Source organism: Rhea americana, unplaced genomic scaffold (assembly GCF_003343005.1).
Source record: "Rhea americana isolate MKP2758 unplaced genomic scaffold, rheAme1 scaffold_259, whole genome shotgun sequence".
NCBI classification, from domain to species: domain Eukaryota; kingdom Metazoa; phylum Chordata; class Aves; order Rheiformes; family Rheidae; genus Rhea; species Rhea americana.
Genome location: NW_028186378.1, coordinates 625,980 through 649,481, shown reverse-complemented (window position 1 = coordinate 649,481; position 23,502 = coordinate 625,980). Strand labels below are relative to the sequence as shown.

The following is a 23,502-nucleotide window of genomic DNA, read 5'->3' as shown; positions in this document are numbered from 1 at the left end:
TAGTGCCTGATTATCTTTGGACTATTTTATACATGTACCTCTCTCTAGCTGAGAATCTAAAAGACAGTGCAGCCTGCTAACGGGACTGCAAGCCTCAGCTCCTGGGGCACATTAGTTTTTGCTCTGCAAACCAGTAGGTAATCCCAATATCTCCGAATATCGGAGAGCAGCATATGACTAATAATTGAAATAACTTTAGCTGAAGCCTGAAGCTTTTTTTAATACGACCGCTTTCAACCTCCTGGCAACAGCATTTGACTCTTCTGATACAAAATAAAAACACGCAATATTACTGCAATTTACARTCTGGGTTGAACTTGAGTTCCAGCTCAAGTATCTGCTAACACTGAGCAAGTAATAAATGTCAATTGGCCATCTGTATAATGAGAGTTACAGAACTAGCACTTTGCTGCTTCACAGGGGTTTTGTGAAGGTAAAAACCACAAGGACTGTGAAGTGATGACTCAGACTACTTACATTTGCTCCACATAAACTCCTGCTATTGCTTTGTAAAAGGCTGATGTGGCCTGCACAGAGAGTGTGTCTTTCCAACAACAGTATATAAAATGAGTGTTTTAGGGCTTGGCAAATATAGTTTAGCAACTAGTAAAACTGCCAAATACAGTTTAGGGAGACCAAAAGTCTTCATGAGTTCCAGCTAAGTTTAGTTAGTTTTAGCTTGGTGGAGGAAAAAGATACTTTAGGGTGAAAAGTCTCTAACTAAAATGTTTAGACCTTTGTGAAAACTGACCTGCATCTCTGAAAAGGTTTAAGTAATCTAAGAGTAAAGCAAGTGGTTTGGGGGCATGGGAAGATTTACTGAAGAATTGGGGGAGCGGGGTTCCCCAAACCAAACTGTTTGTTTTTTTGACAGCTATTTGACAGGCAGATTTTAGTAACACTCATAAGGGCCTGTACCTGCTTCTAGTGTAGGTACTTGATAGAAATTTTTCATAATAAGCTCCTTAATCTCACAGCTTTCTTAGAGGAGTTCACATTCAGTACTGCATAAATCTGCAAACTGTGACAAAAATTGGGCTATTTTTACATAAGAATAGAAAAGCTCCCAGTGCAAAAACAAAACAATAACAAAGCCCCTCTTTTTCTAAGCAATTCTGTTACAGAAATAAAAGCAGACTAACATTTAACGTACAAGAAATTCCTTAAACTTTGATTAGAAGTTGTTCTAGGTTCCCTGGTGCTTTGAAACACTGAACCTTATCCATGGCCAGATGAAGAGTAAAATTGTCCTGAACAGCCACCAGGTAGAATTGTGATAAGTGGCTGGTGGTGATCGTGTGGTTAGGCACTGTCCTGCAATAAAAAAAAGCACAGAGTGATGGTGAATGAGAGTAGGGCACTCTGCTGCTTGGAGGAATTAATAGCTGCTTACTAAAGATAAATATAGGTCAAATAGACTTGGGCGATCAGGAGGAAAAAATAAAACTGTGACGCTTAACTGAACTACTAGACTTACTGTGCTTAAGACAACTAGCTACTCTTTGAAGCTTGCAAGAGGAGCAGTTTGCACTCTGAGGATTTCTGGTTGTGCTCTGGGCAGAAAATGCTTCCTTCTGTCTGTCTKTGGAGCTGTGGGTACAGCTGTCAGCTCTTGTAGGATGGGCTGGAGATGAGCACCACTGCTGAGCTGGAGTCTATCTACCACCAAAGGCTTCTGCCCATGCCTGACATATCAAGTGTGTTGTTCCTGCAAGTGCTGTCAGTACACAATAAAGAGAGGTATTCACACTGACTGGCTTTAGGGATCTCATTCAGGAGGCTGAGACAGGAACCTAGGCTCCACAGACAGTTAACGCGTTAACGCATTATCCCGAATTGTCCCTGGCTTTGTGGGCTATACAGGAATGCCAAAAGCCCCAATTCAGCCCTTAACTTCATGCCTGAAGTTAGTCAGTCTGAGCAATCCTCCATTACGTGCTTGCGGACCTCAAAGGATGCATCTTGTTAGGGGTGGCAGTATATAAACTGTAGCATTCAGTTACAGGTTGGGTAAGAAATGTCCCCTATCCTTTCATAACTTTTCTAACTTTTTATTACCTGAGCTAGCTGTGAAATTTAGGCATCTCCGTTACTCAACCCATCAACATCTAGAGTGCTTMTATTTGCTCACATCCATGCCCATGTTGGGAAGCACTGTTTAAAGCCCCATGTGAGGCTAGGGACAAACATGTTTCCCACAGCCTGCATGAGAGTGATCTGCTTGAAGAGCTTCTGAGTTCACAGTTCAGCATGGTACTGAAGACTTAGATCCTGCGCAGTCTCAGCAGAGGATCCATGATGAACTGAGGAGAGCTGCAAAGCACAGTTGCTACTTAGCTTATTTGTTAGCAGAGTATTTTTTATTACTGAGCCTAYGCAGCAATGTAAAACCATTCTGCCTTCTTGCTGCTACTCTGCAGAAYATGGGACCTCCCTACATTGCTCCTCTGGGAATCTTCATTTTGCCTGGGATACGCTGGAAGGGAAATACTGGTCTTGCTACTACTGGTTGTCAGTGGCAAGGTGCAAATTGGTCCTGAGCATATGGAAAAGCATGGGTATTCTTGGCAAGTTAAGGATCAGTGTCGCCTGTACTTCCTTCCTTACGTAGGACTCTTGCTGAATTCAGCAGGGTTTTGATGTAGCATTCAAGACTAAGAATTCCAYTTTGACTACACAGCTCCTCTATGAGTTATAATGTACAAGAAAAACTTGCTTGTTGGAAGGTAGAGGTCAGGCAAAACTGTGCTGACGTAAATTTGGAAAGTCAGTTGTGAACTTCTTTCCCCCCAGCCAATCCAAACCAGGAAGAAAACTTGATGTCAGTGATTTCTTAGCAGAAGAGAATAACGGAGATTTTCAGATGAGGAATTTTAGCAAGCTAGTAACTCTGCAGAGTGGAGAGAAGAAAAGATGTTTTGAAAAATAATTCCTTGAGAATAAAATGGTCATGAAATAATATGGAAAAAGAAGTTTTGAAAGCTTTGATCAGATGCACTTTGAGACTGAAAACATTAATTTGTGCTTGTCTGAGCCTTGGAGGCCTGTCATGCTGTTCACCTCTAGTTCATGGGTCAGGGTCTCCATTTTAGGTGAGCAYATGACTTCTGTGCTCACTTCCATGCCCAACACAGGTGATTGCTAGCTCATTTGTGTATATAGGGCACATGTTGAAGATAAGTGGTTAGGAGATGGATACAAAGGTATGAAAGAGGGGATAGAAGAGATAATGGAAAGACCAAAATATCCTTTAATGAAAATACTTTGATCGAATAAACCTTGCTTTTTTATTGTTCAGAGTGAAAAATCAACCAACCTCCTTGCTACAAAAGCCCGAGTTAAATCTGTTAAGTTGCATATACTTTGTATGAGGCAAGTATGTTCAGAGTCCAGCAGCATTTYCCATGCCGCCTTTGTTTGAGAAGATGATCGTTCTACTAAAACATGTAATCAAAAATAATTGGACCAGCTGCAGTGTAGATGCAAATAATTCAATGGACATTTGCTATGAATAAGAGGAAGACAGGATAAAGAACTACAGGAGCATGAGGCTGAAGCCTGATCTACAGTATAGTGCTTCTGAATTACTTGCCATAACGAATTTTCTGAAGGTGACAAAAATGACAAGAACGCTCAASTTACGTGCATGAAAGCGCTCTGGTCCTAGTTTGGCTACTTTCACCCATAGAGAGCTGCACCTTCCTGTATGGTTAGCCCAATTATTTYGCAGAGACTTTCTAGGAAGATGTGAGGTACTGAGAGACTCCACTCCTAAACACCACTTTACCTAATGTCCTTACTTCTGCAGTGTTTCATACTTTGGGCAGCTGGGTATTTTGACTTTATAGGAATGGCATTTAGATCAAGCTGAGTTGGAAGAGCGTTCCAGCTGTAATTGTTCTCTCTTTCTACTGACCTTTGTATTGACTGCTTCCTTCCTCCATTACTGAGAGGAAATTACTGGGAGCCATTTTCCAGCCTTCTTCTTCTTCCTAGATTTGAGGGTGAGAAAAACAATTAGAGTTTTAGTAAGGAAAAACTTCATAAGTCTGAAAAATGTCAAGATTTTAATTCTTTTTTTTTTCATTTTATAAATCTGGAGGATTAAGAAGCTGTTGTTTCACCACACTCTAGACTGAGATGTTAAGTGAACCATGTTATTTCTTCTAGCAGGTTATAATAAAGTTTTATTTCTTTGAGAGAAGTGGGGATCAATTCACCAGTTAATCTTCTGAGGTTGAATTAAAAACTTATGCTTGATTGAACCTTTAATAAAAGTAGGAGACTTCCAAAATATCGTTGAAGTTATTTGGCTAGTTTTTCAGTCAGTTATTATGCCTGGGTGGTGCAAAAAAGAGGAGAAGAAAAAAAAAAAGAGGGAAAAAAGAAAAAGAGAGAAAAGGAATTCCCAACGTGTAGGTAATTCCAACATGTGGGTAATTCCAAGCTGTTGAAACCTCTTTTTTAAATCTGTAATCAGAAAAAAAAAATCTTAGTGTATTTTGTGAAATGAAGTATTTTGTTTCAACTTTATCAAAATATTTTGACACTTTTCTGTCTAAAGTAACTGGCACATTGACATGTTCCTGAAGCACCTTAATTTTGCTGAACTAGTATTTCTGATGATGATTTTCTGACAAGTTTTTTCAGTTTTTGTATTGCATCAATCATAAGCACTTAAAAGTTAGTAAGGTAATAGTTATTAGTGGAAAATTAGATCACTAGGGAGGAGGTGGATGTGGATTTATGCAAGATAACACAAGTTATTTAAGGCTTTAATGAGTGTGCAGTCTGTAAACCACTGATTATCAGTAAGGGACACTCTCTGAAAAAACTGCCCCCTCCCAGCCCCTTTTTATATGTGCCTTTGTAATTGAGTGCCATAGCGCGCCTGCTGCCAGCAGATAAAGCTGCAGCCAGGTCAYGTGAATTATTAAATATCTATTTTTAATTAAAATGGTATTACAGTAATTAAAGTTTGGTCATAAAGATGTACAAACCTAAATATTTCTCTCTTCCACCCCATGATCTACAGATGCATTTGAAAGATTCAGGAGTGTGTTAATACCAAAATGGTTCTTGACCTTTGAAAAGTAGAGCAAGTGTTTGAGGATTCAACACCTGGAACTCAAATTCACAGTTATTCTGATGTATTCTCAGTTTTCACAGGGTATGGGACGTGGTGATTTGTTCTTGGGCCTGTTGCAGTAGGCAGAATCCAACTCTGCTGTATTGATTTTAACACTCTCCAGTAATGTCACTCACTGAAAATCAGTCATTCAGAAAGTGCTTAAAATAGACTGTTGTAAGAGAGACTGATACTTGCTAATTATTAAAAAAAAAAAAAAAAAAAAAGCAGAGACCTAAAAATGGGATTATTACTCATTTTTAGCTTCTGAACATCATAGGGCACATACATTTCTTTTATTGTTGCAAATAAGCCAAAAAATCATTTTAATGACTAGCTCAATGATTTTATACTCTGATGCAAATAATATTGCTGTGTTGGGTTCATTGATTTTGTTCAAAACCATTGTGTGTCCAAAGACCAGCTGCAGAATGCTGCCCCCATTCCCTCTTGCCTGTATTAATAGCATAAGAGCCAAAGTAAAGAACTTCTTTTCCTTTGAAGTCAGCTGATGTGTTTTTCTACATTCAAACTGATTGATTCCATGCTTATTCTGTGCTAACTGTGCTAAAAAACATTGAACCATCCATGTATCCTTCAYTCGAAGCACAGATACGGAAATAAAGGTTTGAATATGTTTCTGAACCTTTCCAAAATCTGATCTGTGCTAAGGAATTCTCATTCTACAGCAGGGAAAGCTCTGAACTGATTCCATTATGCACTAGGGTTACGGAGACTTTGCTGATGGGTTTCRCTAAGGCAAAATGCGCCTCGCTATTGAACACTGCTGGATGAAATCTAGGGATCGAGCTGCCTTGCTCGTGTCCTGTGAGCTAGACAGGTTCTTACTGCGCAGAACAGGTCAGGTTGGTCTCACTTATGCTCTGCCATTAGAAAGAGGGATCATACGGTGCTGAAGTTAATTTTTTCCTTCTTAGGTGCCCGACGGGAAATCAGATCAACACCTTATGGAGAAGAAAATGAAATTACTTTGATATCAAATATGTGTTTTTAAAGATTGCTATCAGGCTTCAGAAATACTTAAATTTCCTTCTGGGATCAAACTTTTGTTTTCTTTAAGAACTGAAGGTAGATTTTTTTTTTTTCCTGACTGCATCACTATGACTTATAGCCTATACTTATTTTAATAAGAGTCCTGCTGTTAGAGCCTTTCCAACCACTACTCAACTGGTCTTAGACACACTTTCCCCCCCCCCTTCTCAGTGCCGTAACCTTGGAAAGAATGTTCCCTTTGTTCTTTCTCAATGAACCATAGAGAACCTGATATAGTGGCTCAGAATTCTACTTGACAAGACTCGTGATGGCTGAAGAGACAAGAATGACATCAAGTTATACAGCCCCAGAGCGCTATATTGTTTTTATTTCACCACGTATTCGGAACAGCCTTTCAGAGGCTGTGACTGGGAGAGATTCATTTCTTTTTTCTTTTTTCTTTTTTTTTTTTTTTGATATTGTATCGGTTCTTATCTAGAAAAAGGTGAAAAACAATGAGGAATCACATGCATCTTGCGAAAGTCATGTTTTTAAGCAGATGAGCGAGTTTGTCATCCAGTTTTGGAAGCTCGGGTTGGATTTGGCACTTTGAGTGTGTCTGAACAATAACCTCTTGCTTTGACTTAGACTGAACTGTCTGGAGCAGCCTTTTCCATTGCCCATACTGTGAGGCTAGAGGCATCATAGAGCTTCGCTCTGGGCCAATTGCATAGGGAAGGATAGAGGATAAAGAAAAAGCTTTAGAAAGTTAAAGGATGCCCTCGTAAACGCTTTCCACTTGAACCTAGCTTATGATAAAGTACAGGATTCTATAGCTGTGAATGACAATATTCTTTAAAGACTGTAATTTCAAAAGCTCTTCTAAGCAAATGCTTTTGTGCATGCATTTTTATCTAAGCTTTCCCACCGAGCTCTGCAGTGCCTGTGCAGGCTTAGGGGGTCACAGTAACAAAGGGTCACACAGAGCTGAACTCTGTGCTAGGACTCGTTGCCAGAAGTATTGGGGATGACTCAGTATCAGTATTGCCGGGCTTAGGGCAGCAGGCAGCGTACGCTCTTCTGCGACCCGCAGAGGTGGGCTCAGCTCCGCTGGCGAAGCCACAGCGAGGCGGTGCCTGCAATCCACCTTCCAGTGCTTGGAGTCTGATGCCTTCCCTAATGACCAGAACTAAAGAAAAAAAAAAGTTTCAGTTTCTCTGTTTGCGTAGGACCAGCCGCTACCTCTTCTAGTTGGCTAACAGAGCTTGGAAAGCACGTTTCTGTATGCTGCTTCTTCAGCCTAATGTACAGCTTTAACTGGTGTGTGTGTGTAGGGGGTGAAGCAAAACAAGAATGAAACACCCCCAGAAACTCGAGATTGTTGCAAAGGAGGCAAGGTTTCACACTATCCACATAGCATCTTTGCCAGATGAAAACACTACCCAAGTTGTAAGATAATGCTTTGATATCTGCATCCGTATTAGAGAGGCTGATGGATCTTGTCTGAGAAAAGCATCCTTTTTTTTTTTTGTTATATGAATGTTCTAGGGTTAGAGTTTAAAGTTTGACTTGTATAAAATTTGCGGTGAGAATTAGGCTTTGCCTCAGAGAACTCCTCTTTCTCCTGTCAGTGAGAGATTAATGACACTTAGGAAAAAATTATTTCAACTTTGTTTATCTTATAAAGCAAATGGGAAACAACAGCTACTGCTTCAGCAAAAGCCCACACTCTTCATTGCATAGCCTATTTTTGAAAGCTGCAGTGGAACTATCTCATAACCCTCTGGCTGCTGTGCTGTTTGCCAGGTGTTTTCCTCTGAAGTTGCCCCTGTAATAATTTGAAAGCATTAAGTGGTGACTTGAAGCAAAAGGGAGTTCCTACCCAAAGAACCTGAATGGAAAATGCATAACTTATTTACAGGATTGCAAAATATTGGCTTGTCGTACCAAATAAACAGTTGGCCTTTAGCAAAGTGTACTTAATTAGCCTGAAATTCAAGCAAGCTCTGAGATGAGTAGTAAGACTAGTATTCTTGTTTCCTAGTTGTGTGCAGAGGTGGCAGTGACTAACTTCCCTGTACCCCCCACTAAAAGCAGAAATGCTCAGCTAGAGAGCTGGTTGCTGTTTTGTTGTCTGCACAAAAAGCACCAGTGCTTTGAAAACTGCGAATGCACAAGGTGCACAATGTCTTAGCAATGATGTCAAAGCTGCAAAGTGTATTTTTCTCCCTCATCTGGCTCCAGCCCTCTGTCCACCTGTATCAGCTCTTCCCAAGGGAGCTCACTGAATTGCTGCCAAGCAAACTCCATTCCCAACGTGAGAAATGTAAAATTCAAAACTCTTTGGTCCCCAGGACCATCAAGGCATTTGAAAGGCTGAGAGGAATTGGCCTTAGACAGCTCCTATCTTTGAACCCAGGCCTGAAGCCTTAGCAACTAGTCTAATGTAAATTAATACTCTGCCCATGCCTGGCTTGGCTTTGGCTCTATTTCACAAACTGTGAACCATTCTTAACTGCAGGAAGTCTTACTTTAACTTTCTTTTCCGCCTTCTCTTTCTTTTCTCCTTTCTTTTTTTCCTTCCCTTTTTCTTCTTTTTCTTTTTTCCCCTTTGGGGGCTTTTTCTGTAAAGCAGCTTCTTCTTTCGCAGCCAGTTCCGCAGCAACCTGGAAGAGGCAGAAGGGAACATGAAGGGCTGGTCAAATGTCTTCATATGCGAGGTGTGTTACAGACATGTGCTGTAYGAGTCATGAACCAGGGTATATTTTTGCTCTTAGTTTCYGCTTTCCCATATCCAGTATGTTGGYTGGTGGCTGTCTGTGGCTATGTACTGACCGACCGCTGGTTTTCCTTTTTCGGTGATGATGACAAGGGTAACTCCAAAGGCTCATCCTGTGGTGCATAGCAGTCACGAGCAAATTGGGTCACAAGCAAAGGCCTCTTGCAGCTGCCCTGACCCTCACCCGTCTCTGAGATGAAAGGAGGGAGGAAAAGGAGACCTTGGGTTGTACCCAAGAGCTGATAAATCTAGATTTTGGCAGACCAAGGCCATGGGAGGGGACAGAATTTCAGAGCAGCTGAGCCCTCATGGAGAGGCCCRTTCAGTTATGCTGACAGCACTCCTACTTCCTACTTGGGAGTGCTAGCTGAGGTGCTGACTATGGCAATATATCTTTGGGAAAGAGGTGGTTTCTCTGTCCCAAACAGCCAGGGCTTTTATGCAGTAAGACCAATTCCCGAAACCACCCAGAAGTGCAACATCCTAATGACATACAACTAAAAGTACTCCCCCCTGCCCTGGACTTGGACTATGAATTTGTCTCAGTGTTTTTAAGGCAGATATATATATATATATATATATATGTATATGTATATGTATATGTATATATATTTTTTTCCAGAGAGATGAATTTTGAGGCTGCCTGAAGCATATTTAATCTTAATATTTGGCTAACAACTGAAATTGTTCCAGTAGACGAGAAAAATTGGGTGGAGGTATACATAGACAGCCTAGTATTTTTATCCCTGCAAACTTGTAGTAACTGATATTGGTGGAGCTACATGAATTTCCACTAGTTTTGCTCTTGGCCATTTATGTTTTACTATTGGCAAAGAGGCAGAGGGTGAAACTTGCTTTTTCTACCATTCTCTTGTTTCCAGATACCTTCCGTTGYGCTCTCCTGTCCCAGAGACAAATTCTTTGATCATCTACTAGTAAGTACAGAAAAYCTGTGGCCATTGAAATTTATTAATGGACCGTTAATACTGACAGTACTGTGAAAAAGAAGAGTAGAAAATAGAAGGTTTCCAAGGTTAAGACAAATGTTTCTTGTCTCATTAGAAATATTTGTTTTCTRAAGARTGCCTTTTAATGCATAAAAGATTGGAGAGTGGAAGGAGGGGGACAATGACAAGGGCTATACTTTGCAGTCAGCGAAATTTCATTAGCAGATTTCCCCAAGCATTTCAGTATCTCACGTTTAATTAAATATGGTAATTTAAACCCCAAGCACCATTCAGTCATATCTTGCAGTGATAAGCAGTGAAGCATTTCATTCTCTTGGATAGATTAATAGATTGACTAGAGTTCAAAATAGGTTTTTAGTGTCCCAGCAGGCCTGTTGTATCCAAAATCAACAGAGCTACGCAAAGTTTATGCTTTACTGTAGCACCAGTACCCTTCCAGAAATCCAGTCTTGTAACCTCTGCCTCCAACCTCTGCTCTGCCTGCCTACCACACGATAACTGCAACCATTTGCAACATCTCAGGAGCAGGTTTTTCCAGCAGGATTCCTGTAAGTATGCATTAAATCTGCAAGAGGTTTTAATTTTAGGCAGTGCTTCTGAGTTGTACTGGCAATATTTTAAGTGTATCCAGACTCCAGACTGGAAAGACATGCTATGTGTTTTTGTACAGATAAACAAAATGATACAAAAGGGAGTTAGACACTTCCTGTTCTTACGAACCTGTTCTAACAGAACTGAGTTGCTGAACTGTCCATATCCTCCAGTCTTGCTTTGATCAGTTTTTGTAAGGCGGCAGAAAAAAAGTTTGTTTCCTATTCTCAGAACCACTTCTGTGCGGTGTGAGCTAGGGTGCTGTCTTGAACTAATCACTCAATATGGATAACGGAGATAAATGATGTCCACATTGAGATATTAGCTATGAGACTGATAAACACCTGTAGGACGATGAAGGCGAAGTGCGTTGTTCTGCTATGACCAGCTGCTGCCTACAGAAGGACCTATCACTGAGACAGCCTGGCTGCTAGAAAGTAAAGCAAGTCCAGAGCAAATTGAGTATTGCTCACGTATGGCAGTGTAAACTTGGCAAGCCTGCTGGATAYTTACTGAAGGTGTGGTGGCTTAAGTATTAGTTAAGTACAGGCATGAGCTCAAAAGGCAGCTAAACCTAACGTCTTTCGTTTTTGTGGTGTCCATATGCCCGCTCACCGTAGGGATGCAATCTCACATCAGCTTTGGAGGGAGAGGGAAAGATACAGTGATACAAGAAGCCGGGTCTGAAAACATGCATGGAGTGACTGTGGCTAGAAATTGTGCAGATGCAAATAAAACCTCTACAGTCTCCTTCCTGGACTCTCTGGTGATGCTTATGCAGGCTGAGATGCCAAGCAGTTTTGTTGAACTGAAACAAAGCCATGTAGCTGGCAATGCCGTCAGCTTGTGGACTTATCTGAAGTGGCTCTTTGTCTCCTAAAACAGAATGATAGAACAAAGATAATTTTTCTTTTTCCCTGTCAGGTACCCTTTTTCTTCTATATTCCTTCAGTGCAGCTTCTCCAGCTTTATTTCACCTCTGCTCCAAACAGTTTTATAATTGCAGAGGACTGGGACGTGGTGTGAAGTGGGCTGCACATCTAACTTTGAATGGTTTGCACTCTTACACACAGAACAATTTCACCTCCAGCTATGAGGAGATGCCTGAAGAATCTGACAAAAGAAGGAGAAATAAAGGAAAGGACAAGCAATGGTTARTTTGAGATCTTATGCAACTCACCCCCAGTATAGTACCCYTTTTCCCCTGAAGAAAACTTCCCAGGGGRAAAAAAAAAGTAGCTCTATTCCTAAATTATTCYAGACTACTCTTTCTTTTAGCAACTTGCCTCTTTTTGAGATGATGCTGAAAGCATCTAGAAAACTCCWGATGTTGGGAAGAGAATGTGCATAGGATCAGAGTGGATGAATTCATTTAGTCTGCTTTTCTTGCTGGTCTTGCTTAAGGAGTTCTGCAGACCTAGTGGCGACTTTTCTCCAGTAACTTTTCCTTTTGAGTCTGAAAAGACTTTCTTCTAATTGGCTTTTATGGAAGATCAAACGACTTCTGTATTCATACTTTAGYTTGTGTGTTTCTAAACTTTTGCAGTTAAGTTGCTGCAATCCCTTTTTTGGGGGGGAAAGTAAGGCCACTAAAAGCAAGTGAGGACTATGGATGGAAATGGCTGATGCTGGTGTATAAGCCAAGTATCTGAACATCCCCCAGCCACCAATAGGACCAACTTGATGTTCTGTATTCTTCAAACACTGTGTTCTTAGCAAACCTGGTCAAGCAGATACTTGAAGYATCTTTTTTGAGGATAAGCACTTCTTCTTCCTTTGTAAGAAGAGCTGACGGGCTTCTTGGCTTTATTAGCCTTGGAAATGTTGGAAAATGAGAAGCAGTGATAGAGTGAATTTAGGAATTTTGGAACTCCAGCTGTGGTGGGTGAGACAGACTCAGAGCCTTGTTAATCTGGTGTTGAAAACATTTTGAATGTACACACTTATGCACATGGCCTGCTGTTCTTAGAAAAATTTCTCTTTGAGTATTAACTCTTCAGGAAAAGATTTTGAAGTTTAAGACAAAGCTGCTTCTCTAAGAAAACAGGCCTRTGTGCACATTAAGTGCACATTAAGTGCACATCAAGATTTCAAAATAGGTTTTTCCTGAAGAGTTAGTATCCAGTGTCTGTCTCAGCCCCTGGGACTGTCAGAAATCATTTTAGCAAATAGGTGAGGTGTGACCACTTCTTCAGAGAGATGCTAAGACAAACTCCTCTTCCTTGCCAYCCAGGAGTGGATTGTGGTAGGTCTCTTTTTCTCCTTTAGCATAGAAGGAGACTTGAGATAAATATTTGGAAACTAATCTCAGAACAATAGCTTGCACTGGTCACACGTACAAGCAGGCTCCACCAGCCCTTTCGAATAGTATCTGTGCATGGTTCAACCTCTACCATGTCTACTTTTCCAACAATGCGAGCTATAATGGAAGACCCCATTTCCAAAATTTAATTCCTAAGCTCTATAGAGTGTTTGAGGCAGGAGGAAAAGCCATCCTTATGTCCTAGAGTAATGTACTAACCACTGGACGGTCCATTTGTGTTCCTAGCACATTGTATGCAGATTCTGTAAACGTGCTCCTTCTCCCCACACCCTCTCCAGCTTTAGGACACTTAATTACAACTCTTTATATAAGCTGAATATTTCTGGAAGGTGATATTATTTTTCAAGTCAGAGAAGATGACGACATTTTCATTAATTATGGTTCGCTTGGGATTCTGTCCCATCAAGTTAGCTGAGGGCTAGTGGTCTGGATTTGCTCCATCAGGCAGGTAAATCCATTTGTATAGCTTTAATATTTTTCTCTTGGAAAGACATTTCCAWATATTATTTACTTTCAGATATGCCCCTGTGTGCAAACCTTAAGCTATTAAAAATAATCCCAATGATCTTTTTTGTTGCAGGAATGGATTGAAAATGATAGGTGGGATTTCATAGCTTCACGGAGTTTTGCAGGGTCTTAGTTGGCTTTAATAGTCTGCCATGCATTTCAGTTAATGATTCGTACATGCTCTAGTCTTTCTGCATTTGGCAGATGTTGCCCAAATGTAATTTAATCCATCAGTGTAAGATTCACTCACTCTTCTGTCCATTTTCCATGCATGTCTGGCATTTCCATGTCTGGCAAACACTTCAAAATATTTGTCGCTTTTAAACATGTTCATGAAAAATCTGTTAGCTTGCTTTGATGTAGGTTTTTGGGAAGAAGAGTAGGAGAGGCAAAAAGGGGTTGTTGATACTGTCTAACTTTAGGCATACAATCTAGGCTACTGATTTCAGCCAACAGATACAAGCCATCAAGTTCAGGAGGCAGTGGAGAGTCTCTAAACTAGGAGTGTGCTTGCTGAATGACTCTGCTGCAAAGAAGTGTTCTCTGGAGGTGAATACATCTGTCTGCGTAGCCTAAAGGACACTAAGGACTGTTCTATGTGGTTAACTTGAAATAATGAGAATGTAAGGTTTTTGAGGTGCCCAGCTCCAACTGATGGGACTGTGTGATTAGCATATGTGAAAATTCAGTCTCATTTATTTTAAGAAGTATCCAGAATAGAGTGGAAACCAGGAAAAAAAATAGCTGAGCATAATTGTATACATTTACTGAAAGATCTTATGGTTGGTATATTACTTGTCAGGATAAARGTGCATTTACAGAATACTGGATACTAGATAGTACAGCTCCGCAGAGACTTTTGAATAAGTCTCTGACTTTTTAAAGCTATTCCTGATGCATTTATTTGGTCAAAGTGAGTAACATAATCCTTGGGGGGAGGGTGAATAGTGCAGTACTTGCTTGCATAATAACATTTTACTGTATACATGSGAAATAGTGGGGGATATTAAGTATATTAAGTAACTACTGGGGATCTCTCGCACTGCCATTCACAATCAAACCARTTCCTGGGATTCATAAGGATCTTTAGCTGATGGTAATAATGAATACTAATCTGTGGTATAGTGTTTTACAGAATGCCAAGTGAAGATCAGGAGCATGTGTCCACACATCAACAACCATATACTCTTTTAACCTTTTTGCTTATTGCTGCTGGATCAGATATTGAGCTGACAGTAATCTGGAGCTGAGTCTGTCCTCCACTCAGCAATGGAATGTACAACCAAAATTTCAATAAGCAAATGTCTCTTCTTTCTGATACRCTACCGAATATTGGAAATGAGGGTGTGGGTGGAGAGAGGGGGAATGATGTGAATGTTAAATGGCAGCTCTCTTGGCTTATTTTCATGGAGATGAGACTTAATGAACTACAGAAACAGATCATAATTTTGCTGGCAGCAATATAAAGGCAAAGCCAAAGATTGTCGCATCTGATTATTATCTTTGGAGGAAAACATAAAAAGCCATTAGGGATAGACATCTGGAACAGATGCAGTGAGATTACACTGAYTTCTCAGAAAATCTTAAAGTTCTCTTGAAGAGTTTGTAGAGAAGAAAAGCTTCTGGTCAGTCAAGAGACAGTATGTATTTTGCCAATTAAATAGCCAAGTACTTTGCATCAGAATCTCTTTGGCATACCTTTTCGAAAACTATTTGTAAAATGTCATGAAAGCAGTTTGTGCAGAAGGCCAGCTGCATTACAAAGTCAAGTAAGGTCAGAGTTGTCAAAGGATAAAGAAATATAGAATGGATAATAATGCAGCAATGGTTCGTGAAGTGATTAATTTGTATTTTATTTTCCCCAAAGTGTCTTTACCTAAGTCTTATAAAATGCTCACTTTTAAAATACAGTTCTGTTCTGATTTTTCATGGAGTTTAACTTGAGAGTAACCAACCCATTCACAGAAGGTAATATATACAAGGGGTGACATCTAGTCTCCCCCGAAGTCAAGGGCAAAACTCCTATTAATTTCATGGGGCCAGGATTTCATTTACTATGTTGCCCAGTAGACCAGAGTAGAGCAAAACCAGTCACATTTKGGATTTTTAATATGCAGGCTGACTCGGATGAACAAAAAATATTTTACTTGTCCGACATTCAGGTACARTCATGAACATACTGAACTTCTTTTTTTGCTATCCTCTTTCTGAGTATCTGTTAAAAGTATGTGAAAGGCATTCTGCTCTGTTACACTTCTTCAACAGAAAGAAACAAAGGGGTTCAGAGAACTCCTTGGAATCAGATGATTTCCAGTGAAAATTTGCTGAGAAAGTAGGTGTATTTTATTCTTCTAGGTATTTTTCTTTTATGCAGGGCAGAATAGGCAGTAAAACAATCTCTCTAGGCTTTAGACTTCCTTTATTTTTTATGCAAAGAGAAAGCAGATGCTCAGGAAAGGCAGAAAAATAGCTGAAGGCGGGAATTCAAAGCTGGATTTAGGACAGGGAAAATATTTCTCCAGAATCTACCACCACATCCAGTTTTCCTTGGTAAAACTTCCCATCACAATTCCTTTTCGAATTGTTTATTCGTGTTGTTGGCAGGTCTAATTAGCATCATGTCCCCCAAAGCCTTCTTCAGTAATAAGCCATACCTACTGGGTGGCTCCCCTGCTGCCTAAAACGGCCAACAAAGCCCTCTTGACTTTGGCATGTGTTTCTGTTTTAAAGGCTGAAAACTTAACAGACTGATCTCCTTCACTCTGTCTGGGACTGAACAACAGAGCAACTTAGATGCAGAGACTTGCAGGGTTGACCTTAGTGTACACTGAACCAGACTAAAAGCAGGAGCATACCCTGAGTTCAGTTACGTGAGGCACGGAGAGCTATTTGTAGTAGCTTCCTTGTGTATTTTTCTAAGCTGAATAGCTAATGGTTAGAGTACTGTGCTTTATGCTGGGCTAGTCTGTATTTACATCTCCCCAAACCACATACATCCTGCTGGAATGCCCCAGGCTCTTCCCTGTGATTCTGGGAAGGAGTGAATCCGAAATACTGTTTTATTATACTTGTATTAGATCATCAGTTGCAAGCAGCTAATGAATACAACAGTCTGTCTCAACAGGGGGATTTTATTATAAGGACCACAGAGGTCAGTTTTCCTAGCCCAATAGTAGCCACCATGCCTGGTTCACTCGGGGGCCAAATTCTGCTCCTGTGTGCAGGGCTTCCTGTTCTGTTTCCATCAGCAGACTCATCATCCTGCTAAAATCATCGTAGAAGGCGGAAATGGCTCTGAGTGCCAACTGCTGCCTTTACTGCTCCAACTGGCCTTAATCACATTCTCTGTGTGACACTCAGATGATCAGAGAAAGAGATTATCAGCTTTTTTTATTAGCTTGAGAAACCAGAACAGAGTTTTTACCAAGAAAAACAACTGAGATCACTGTAAAAAGATGCAAGATAAACTAAGGTGCTTCCTTCACTTGAACTTGCCCCTCGTTCAGACTTGCTTAATGGGTCCTTGGCAGTAAATCAAGGGTTAGGCCCACCTACATAAGTAACGCTTTTCTGGTTTAACTAATCTAATTATTGGTATGCTGTGCTGATACTGAATGCAAACACACTGGAACCAATTTCATCCTATGAGGTTAAGCAAACTTCGTTGCTTTGCATGTTTGAACCAAGGTTCTTTAGGGTTAAACTGTTTGATATGCATTTCCACCGGTAGCTAGCACCAGTCTGTGCGGATTTTGTAGTGAGCCCTTTGCTGTTAGCTCTGTTGCAGACACTTATTAGTCTGTAATTTGCATGCCTGAGCATCTTCAGCTGTGACTAGGTGGCTGCATGTTCTGAACAAGGAACAAATTCTGGTATATAAGCAATGAAAGTAAAGTTTTGTGGTTTACCTCAAAAGAAGACAGTCCTTTCAGTCTCAGCAAAAAGCTCTTTAACCACAACTTYCCTGGAGTGCGGAGGGCCGTTGTTATAAATAATTGGTACTTAAACACACATGTTTTGTGGCTATTTTCTCCAATCTCATTAGCCTTTTGTATTAAAGAATGACAGTACCTGCTCTGGGGTTTTTTGAGAAAAAGTGGCTGTTGAACCTCCTGCTTCTTCAGTAGGATAGTCAGAAAACTTGCCAACGATATGCCTATAAAAGAAACAAATGATGCATAAAGAATTAAAATCCAAAATTTTTCATTGAATTGACAAAGGTGTTAGATGGTAGCAGAGCATACCCTTGCCTCCTATTTAAAAATGGAGAAAGCCATCCCCTAAGACAGTGTTTTTTTCATTATTGTGGGTGTTCTTTTGGACCAGTAAATTCAATAAAACAGTTAACAACCCAGATCTCTTGTCATCTGGTCCATCAAACATTGAATGTTCTTAGGGGAAGCTTGAATCACTTGGGAAGAGGTGTGTGGAGCCACTGCACATTGAAACTCTAGTCCTGATGAAGTTAGGAGGAGCTTGGTCATTGACACAAGCTCTGCTGAATCTCATAAATCTTGAGGTTTTTGCTCTCAGCTGCCTGCCCTGTCCATCTACCAGAGGTTACTGCCATGGTAACTGAACTAGCAGCTGAGGTGTAGGACTGTGGGCTGCTTCACAGCCTACAGTTTTGGGTTAAAGTGCTCGTTTATATCTCTCCTTTCACCATCCAACTTTTTTTTTGAATTATTCAGTTCAAATCTGTTTTTGATCTACAAACTCCAGGTGCATTTTTGTGGGAGGATCTCCACCTTCTAATATTGCGACAACTTGGAAAATTGGGTGGTGATGGAAGCTGAGGAGGGTGTAACGAATGACTTTGTGGTAAGATATTGTGGAACATGGGGATAACACTGTTTCCAGACCTTTCAGGGAGAGATTAAAAGATAAAAATAGTTACAGCTCAATTACCTTGATAAGAATCTCTTACTACTTTCACTTCTGTAGCTCTTTTTTTTTTTTTTTTTTTTTTTTTTTTTTTTTTTTTTTTTTTTTTTTTTTTTTTTTTTTTAATTATTTCAGTAAGATTTTCTCTTCCAAAAAAATTTTGACACTACAGAAAAATGCTTTTGCTGCTTTCAAATAAAAGGGTAATATTTCCTCTAAATGAAATGCAATTTCCCCTGAGAAGAAGAAAACTCAGAAAGGTTAGCATAATTCATATTAAAAAAATTACTTTGTTTTTGAAAACAAGTAGTACCTTTAGGGACTTTCCTAGTCTACTGTTAAGCAGTAAACTCTAACTGTTAGTAAACTAGTAAACTGTTAAGCAGTTTAAAAATTTTTAAACTGAGATCCTTGGAACAGAAGATGTGTTATGCTTCTAGAGTATTGTGTCTATGGCTTGGATCCCCAACTCTAGTATTAATGTAATACCAATTACAAAAGAATAAACAAACATTTGTCTGTTATTGTAGGCACTCTAAGTTGCATGTTCAACAATTACAACTTCTATATGCAAACAGATGAAATGTTTTGCTTGTTGCATTCCCGGAAACCAGGCTGCATGGACAAAGGGATGTTGTTGTGGGTTTATTTTTTCAAATCTAGCAAGAATGGGCTTTTGGGCTCAAGAACCTGGATCATCTAATTTATCTCATTCTAGGCCACATTTCATTTTCATGAACAGCCAGAAAGATAGTTTAGTTTAGTATTAAATTCAACGTTGTATTGTAAATATTGCTACAAGTTGGGTTTACAACAACAAAATTCTCAATCTGGTATTAAGACTGTGGCTACTTTATTAATGCTAGCTGGGAGGCACGAAAGACAATATTTGCTATGGATAAAGAATCAGTTTGGAGTCTACTCCAATGTTATATCAGTGCCAACTTTTAATATTTATTAGTGATAGATTTGGTGTTTGTGTTAGCTTTTATTTTAAAGCCGTTACTGCTCTAGGAGATGGAAAAATTTGCCCTTTGGAAATGTATGCTGAGTGTATGTCCAAATGCTGTGGAAATTCACTATCGAAGTCACAAAGTTGGAACTCGGTTTCAGTTTGTTTAGGATCCATATTTTCTGTGTGATTTTCTTCTGCTTAGTTAGTGCAGCTCTTTGGGATGATATGGGGCACCTCACCTTTTTGTAGCAGCTACAGCAACTATTTATACTGCAAAATAATTTGAGGTGAACAGAAAGTAATGTCAAGCTTTCCCCCTAGCTGTGCAAAAAATGTCAGCCCATTTACTAACTAGTCAGCTGTCTGGAGGCCAGGTCTTTTGGTTGAAGGCAATGGAGAATGTCAGTTCCTATGGTCATTGGTGACCTGTGAGCAGATGGCTACCAAGCATTTCGGTCATGGTAATTCTGTGGGGACATTTKTTATTTTTTTCTGGACTTCCTCCTTTCATGTTTACTGTTGCCTAGTATATCAATCGCTGTCCAGTGGTTATGGAGCATTATTCTGAAGTCTAGTTCCACTATCCAGTTCCTTGTGGGTTTTCCTCTTTCTGTTCCAGGTTTAAATAGCTACAGCTTCAATCTTGTAATGCCTGGGGAGTACACATGACTCTTACAGCTAAATTCTCCCTCTGAGTTTAGAGGTTAAGCCAGGGGCTTATTTGGGTTATAAGTCTGTATAGGAAAATTCTGCTATTGATCTTCCAGGTAAAAAGTCGATTTTGAACATAATCTCAATTTTCTGTCTCCATTCACTCTTGCACAACATTTGGTTCAAAGAGCCGTTACAGTGGGTTGAATCTCATGCACTTGTAATCAGGTATTATTTCTGGTTCAAACTACACTTGAATTTGAATTTTGCATAATGCCAAAACACCAGGATAAAATGAAGAGCTAGTGAGCAATCAGTGAACAGGCCTACAGTATTCCTATATCCTTATCATAGCAGACACGCTCCTTGTAATCTGCATTCCAGAAGACTCCATCAGGCATGCCTCCACATTAAAGTCAGGGAACCTCTCTTAAACTAGGCAGATCTTCCAAATACGTAGAATGATCTTCAAGTTGTTCTACAGTAATAGTTGTTCAAATAATTATAAATGACTCCTCTTTTGAAATTTCCAATCAATGATGAAGTGTTCATGATTAGAACCAATTCTGAGGCAGTAATAAGGGTGAAAGCAATTAAACCAGATGATGCAAGAACTTGCTCCAAACTCAAGCCTAGAATGGTATTTTATTGTGCTTGAGCCTAGAACTGTGGTATAGAGAAGAGCTGTTACACTGAAAATCCTTCTTGGTTTCATTTCTGGGATGCAAACGGCATAGGTGTCCTGGAAACCAAGACTTTCTAAAGGGGGAGCAGCAGAGGTGGAGCAGCAACAAGCTGAGTAATTGAACTGGAGGTTAATGGAACACTATCACATTACCAGGGTTGTTCCTTGATTCCGTGGGTTGAGATGAGACTACAATCACTGAAAAGCTGGAGCTTATTTGAGATCACAAAGTAAGAATTTCCAACTAGTTGGTGTTATTGGGATTGCTCTTTTATGTAAGAATGAAAACTATTTGGACTGCATTTCCTCTTCCATTTATTTTCCATATTCGTAGTACCTTGACACTTTCTCTGCACATCAGTGTCTAAATCTTAGCTTTACCTATAATCTAGCTTACCCACAAAGTTCCTACGCTCTGATACCTTTTCTGCATGCCACTGAAAAGGGAACTCAGTCCAAAACAAAACTGGTGTTTGGACATCTGGTTGCATATGGATGGAGAGAGGAGAATGTAAAAACGTTTAAGCTTTTGGTAAGATAAGCATTAGAGTGTGTAATGTATTTGAGAGATACAGTACYGGTCAAACACCTAGTTCTGTGTCAAATCAAAACTCAATGAATCTGTTACTTATTATCATCTTGACATTTTCAGGAAAAAGAAAATCCAATTGTGCTTTTCCAGCATCTCAAAAATGTGCAAATACCAGAAACAGAAGCAGCAACTATTTTTTTCAACATGATTGCTTCACTGGAAGAACTGTCAAAGTGTTAAAAACAGCAAGAAAAAGCAGAGGCAAATTCTGCCATAACTGTTAGATTTCATATGGAGAATGTAGTTCTAGTAAAACTGTTCGTCTAAACGAACAAATAAAATTTGCAAAAAGCATGGCAGCTCTGTAAGGCTGGACTCAGTGGCTGCACAGAAGCGAGTAAGATGAGACTTAATGGCAGGGCAAAGAAGAAAAATCATCCCATGTGACACAAGCTTCAGCAGTGGCAGTAGCATTGAGTATCCTTTATGGACCACAGAACTTGCTACTTCTCAGTCTGTTGGCAAGCAGCTGATAGTTCTTTGTGGGCGACCTACTCCCCAGTGCGTATTCACAGGACAGTGAGCAAAATAAAGCCACCCTTGAACAGAAATTTATGGGAGCCTTGCTTGCAATGCTGCAAATCAAAGTCCTGACTGCTGAACAGAGTTCATGGTAGGCAAAATACCTTTCTTTGGGTCAGAGCCACTGCTTCAATGGAACTAGTAAATGCATCTGTGCTGCTAAGGACACTGCTGAAAGACTGTGGAGACAGGGCCTTTAGAAACTGTGACATGTGAGAAATCCATTACTTTTCTGGAGAGCAGGAAAATCCTTTCAACAGGAGCATGGTATGGGCTTGGTAAGTAGCTTTACAGAAAAGCCATCTAATCGGAAAGAATGGGAGCCCTAAATTTACATTGGAGCCATTCAACTGGAAGACTAAGGGGTCGTACAAAGATGAAGAGGAGAAAAACTGCTTTCCTCTCTCCCAGCTAAGTAAGAAAAGAACCTAATGAGATTCTTCTGTTGTTTCTCTAGTTATGTTCTCCTGTTTGCTTCGCTGTTGTTGCTCTCTCCTCTTCCCAAGTTATTCCTCATTATAATAACTTAGATCTGTCAAAGGTAATCAAGAAAGAATGACCTTTTACCATCTGCAATGTGAACTTCTTTGTCTCTGGTCATGTAGCAAAGGGTTCTGCCTCTTCTGGGCTCAATTTTGTTTTAGTGCGCAACCCGCAGAAACGTCCAGGTTTTAACAAGGCTCGAATGATTCTTTGATGTCTCCAAATCACCACCAGACTTGGTATGAGTCAATGTGATTGGCAGTCTCTGCTGAAGAAAGGCTGTGCACCTCCATCCTGACCTATAAAATAAATTCCTCGCCGTGCTGAAAACTCTGGATATGGCATTTCTATGCTGTGCTTGTCTCATCTGGTGCTTCCCTCCCCTCTGCTGCCCCTCATTTGAGGAGCATCGCTATTTATTCTTTCATATTTTCTTTCTATTCCCCATTGCTCAAGGATGGTTATAGTTAAAGCTAAATAAGGCTGTTGATTTATGAGAATGTATCACTGATTTTAAACATTTTTTTCTAGTAATAGACTCAACAAGTTACTACCTACTCTGTTCTCTGGCATGGTTTTACATGCGTTACTCTTTCTTTTTGGCCATGACTTCTCCAGCTAATTGCATAAAAGACCTTGTCAGGAAAATAAAAATTTTTTCTTTGGAGGAAAAAGAGTGTTTCTTACTCTTTTCAGAGTAAGAAAGGATGTGGGATGTGTACAGAGGAAAGGCATGAATGATGGCTGTAAATTCTAGGCAGAGGGACAGCAGAGTGTTCTGCACAGAAAATGAATAAAAAAGCAAGGGTGGGGGGAACCCTTTAAAGAAATAAACCCTGCTTTGCTTTGTAACTCTTGCCAGTTTCTGAAATCCCACTTGATATGGGTTCTCTCAAACCACTTAAATAGCAGTCTTGATTTATTTTAGGTGTCTTTGCTGCAGCATTTTCTTCCCTTTTGTGTGTGTGTTTTCTTTAGCTCTTTGAAAATCACTTTCAGAATAAATAATCTAGACAAATACAGAATTTCTCATAAAGCAAGATTAATTTCTACAGGCTCCTTGTCATCTCTAATGGGTTGAGACACAGGCATATTAGAACTGACGTTTTATTTAAGGTTCTGATCCTCCAAGCGTTCGCTTGTGTGTGTGATAGTTATGCAAGGAAGTAGTTCAGTGAGGTGACTTGCAGTGGTAAGTGTGCGGAGGATTGCAACCTTTATTCGTTGTTCTAGATAAATATGCTGCTTTAGAAAGGGAAGATTGAGTGCTGCAAGGCCAATTACGTGCAAGCAGAAACATTCCTGTGGAGGAATGAGAGCATGGAAAGGTGATACCCTTTATTACAGTAACTGCCATAATTAGAAACAATAGATGGTCTTTTGGGTGTACTCAATGCTTTCTTTAGATCTGAAATGGCAGAAGCAAGCTTCAAAGCTAAAT

General features: G+C 39.9%; 1 protein-coding gene across 1 annotated transcript in view; it reads right to left on the bottom strand.

Moving 5' to 3' along the window:
• The window catches only part of DRC11 (dynein regulatory complex subunit 11), a 109,206-nt gene that overhangs the window by 37,580 nt on the left and 48,124 nt on the right, over window positions 1-23,502 (bottom strand). Inside the window, exons 7-9 of the mRNA XM_085307471.1 lie at window positions 17,361-17,445; window positions 8,659-8,787; window positions 3,917-3,992 (exon numbers count right to left, since the gene is read on the bottom strand). Of these exons, the coding sequence (XP_085163597.1) occupies window positions 3,917-3,992; window positions 8,659-8,787; window positions 17,361-17,445 (290 nt within the window). The remainder of the gene's footprint in view (window positions 1-3,916; window positions 3,993-8,658; window positions 8,788-17,360; window positions 17,446-23,502) is intronic.